At 40.8% G+C, this 2,476-nt stretch overlaps 1 protein-coding gene across 1 annotated transcript in view; it reads right to left on the bottom strand.

Annotated features, from left to right (window-relative positions):
• The window catches only part of LOC119592404 (low-density lipoprotein receptor-related protein 2-like), a 16,915-nt gene that overhangs the window by 10,236 nt on the left and 4,203 nt on the right, over positions 1-2,476 (bottom strand). The window contains exons 4-7 of the mRNA XM_037941226.1: positions 1,551-2,389; positions 1,235-1,361; positions 972-1,126; positions 648-878 (exon numbers count right to left, since the gene is read on the bottom strand). Coding sequence (XP_037797154.1) covers positions 648-878; positions 972-1,126; positions 1,235-1,361; positions 1,551-1,866 — 829 coding nt within the window. The 5' untranslated portion in view covers positions 1,867-2,389. The remainder of the gene's footprint in view (positions 1-647; positions 879-971; positions 1,127-1,234; positions 1,362-1,550; positions 2,390-2,476) is intronic.

The raw sequence follows: 2,476 nt of genomic DNA, 5'->3' as shown, positions 1-2,476 counted from the left end.
GGCTTGTTGTACGTTAACTGGGACGCTTTCATTCCTGTTTATGAAGAATAACAAAGAAACCAACTGAGGTTTTAATGGTCAGAATTTCATGATTAATGAATCTCAGTCACTCATCTCGAAGTGTGAAATTATTCATTCTCATTCACATATTTTTTCAAAAAAGTTTCAGGTCTCTAGTGTCTTTATGGACATGGTCTTCAGGCTACCTGGCTATCAGGATCAGAGGCTAGCTAAGTCTTGGATCCACGAGTTTCAGTCTCCAACGTATTTGATCATATGCATGCTTTCTTTACTCTCATGTCAGTGAATTAAATTTTGTCACATGTCGAAAAGTTAAAGCAGGGTCTGCATCAATGTCTCATGTTACAAGCACCTTAGACTCCCACTTCGTTAAGTGGTCCCATATTTTTATGCGTACTAACTACATAAGGAAAATGCCATGGGGTTATAAGAATTTATTTGTTTCTACCTCTGCCTTCCTGCATAAAGTCCATACTCATCAGCATCAGATTAGAAATTCAGCCACTTGTAGCCATGAAACGTAAGCTAAATATAAAACAGGAAGTTCGAGTCCTATATAGTCATATTTTTGTGTGACCGTGACATCACTTAGAGAATATCAAACCAGCAAGGAATTTGGTAGTTACCATCGTCGATTACGGCCTCCACTTCTGGCTGGAGGTCGCCCAGTTGGTCGTAGGAGTCCACCCGCCATACACAAGGTTCTCCTGGACTGGCAGTGGATGCGAACTGGCTGAGCAGACTGTCGCTCAGCGTCACGTTCCCAACTGCCACCGCGCACACCGACTCGAATATCTCGCCCAACGCGCCCGCTTCAGTAACTCTTGTGAAGAAGTCGACGTCGTCGCCGATTACAACTGTAGTGCAAAACATTTACACTGTATTTAACGATTAATGTATACTTAAGCATTTATCAAATTCAGTAAAGGTAACGGCTAAAATATACATACATAGCTTTCTGTGAGGCTTTCTGAACAAATCCAATTTTTTTGTACGAAATTCGAAATGCAAAATGTGTTCTAGCTGGCAAAGACTGTCGACTTGTCCTATTCCGGTGGTTCTGAAGTTGGTATCAAGCAGGTGGACTTCCATTGACGGAGAGAAACTGAAAGTGTCATATCAATCACTACTCAAGTTACAAGATTTTTAAAATTCATATTGCAGTCCAGAGAGGATATATAACGATATAGCCTAGTCTCACCCACATGCTCACCTGTCTTTCACAGATAGCCATATAAAGTTGACAACTTTTGCGTTTATTTTAACAAAATCAGGAGAGAGGTCATTTGCCTGTTTCATCGGTAGAAACGATACTGAGCAACCACAGTCGTCTCCTGTATCTAAATATAAAAATGTATACCAGTTTGCATGGTTAATATGCTTCAAAAAGGAATTGCCTTAGCTGAACTCGGTCCCCGAAATTACTTTTTCAGAATGCTTTTAAGATGTAACACCCATCAGTTCAGCATTGCGCAATTAGATCACTGATATACTGACATCAGCAGGAGCATAAAGAAAATTATATTTACCTAGCAGTTGCGGCGTGACACACCTACGATCACAGGTGTTAAGACAGCAGTACTGGAGGGCGGGACAGTGAAAGTCTCTGCTGCAGACGGAACGACACTCGGCGTCCGCTCCACTGAGGGACGTCTTGTCAGGGCAGCTGGTATGAGGAAATAGGTAGGCGCCTCTGCTGCTGTAACCTGGTGCCTCAAAGTTTTCGTTGCCCTCAGAACTTCCCCACCAATCTACAAGCATGACTTTGTTAGTAAATGCTACTCGGGCCAATTTTGTTTTCAACACTGCAGATGGAATTATCATGTTATTTGCCAAAATAAACATCCGTTTGTACACATCTTGATGAAAACATATTTTACAAATAATCTCATCATGATCATTCACTCTCGCTCGGATTCAGTCATGAACATAGGCCAACGTGAACAACACTCAATGCGCTTCAACAGTATATTGAGACTAATGAGACTGAATATGATGATGATGCAGGAATGACGAGGTTGGGGGAATAAGGGACTTAGGTTGTAATGATATAAGGATATCTTCGGTTTGTTCCTCTGAAAAGTTAACTTGAATCTGTGAATATTTTCAGAAATTATTTGAAAATTACAAAATCACATAATTAAGGAGCTAGAGTATATCACAGTATTTCAGAATAAACTCAATATATCTTATTGAAATGACACCACTCTGCAATGATCTTCTCTTGCAAACAGGTGAAAACAACTTACTTTAACCACAGTATTAGTTTCTCTTATACCCATGTTGTAGGGGCCAACGCTGCTTATAATAAGGGAAGATTAATGTCTGGTCGCTGTTCACTACTGCATCTTGACCACAAACACTCAGTCTGTAGGTGAACAGATGGACGAGAAGGTACAGTACGAAGCACCGAACCTATCCTAACACATTTTCATGACAGGGACTCAGACCAGTA

The sequence above is a fragment of the Penaeus monodon genome, chromosome 30 (genome assembly GCF_015228065.2).
Source record: "Penaeus monodon isolate SGIC_2016 chromosome 30, NSTDA_Pmon_1, whole genome shotgun sequence".
Classification (NCBI taxonomy): domain Eukaryota; kingdom Metazoa; phylum Arthropoda; class Malacostraca; order Decapoda; family Penaeidae; genus Penaeus; species Penaeus monodon.
This window is presented reverse-complemented; position numbering and strand designations above follow the sequence as displayed.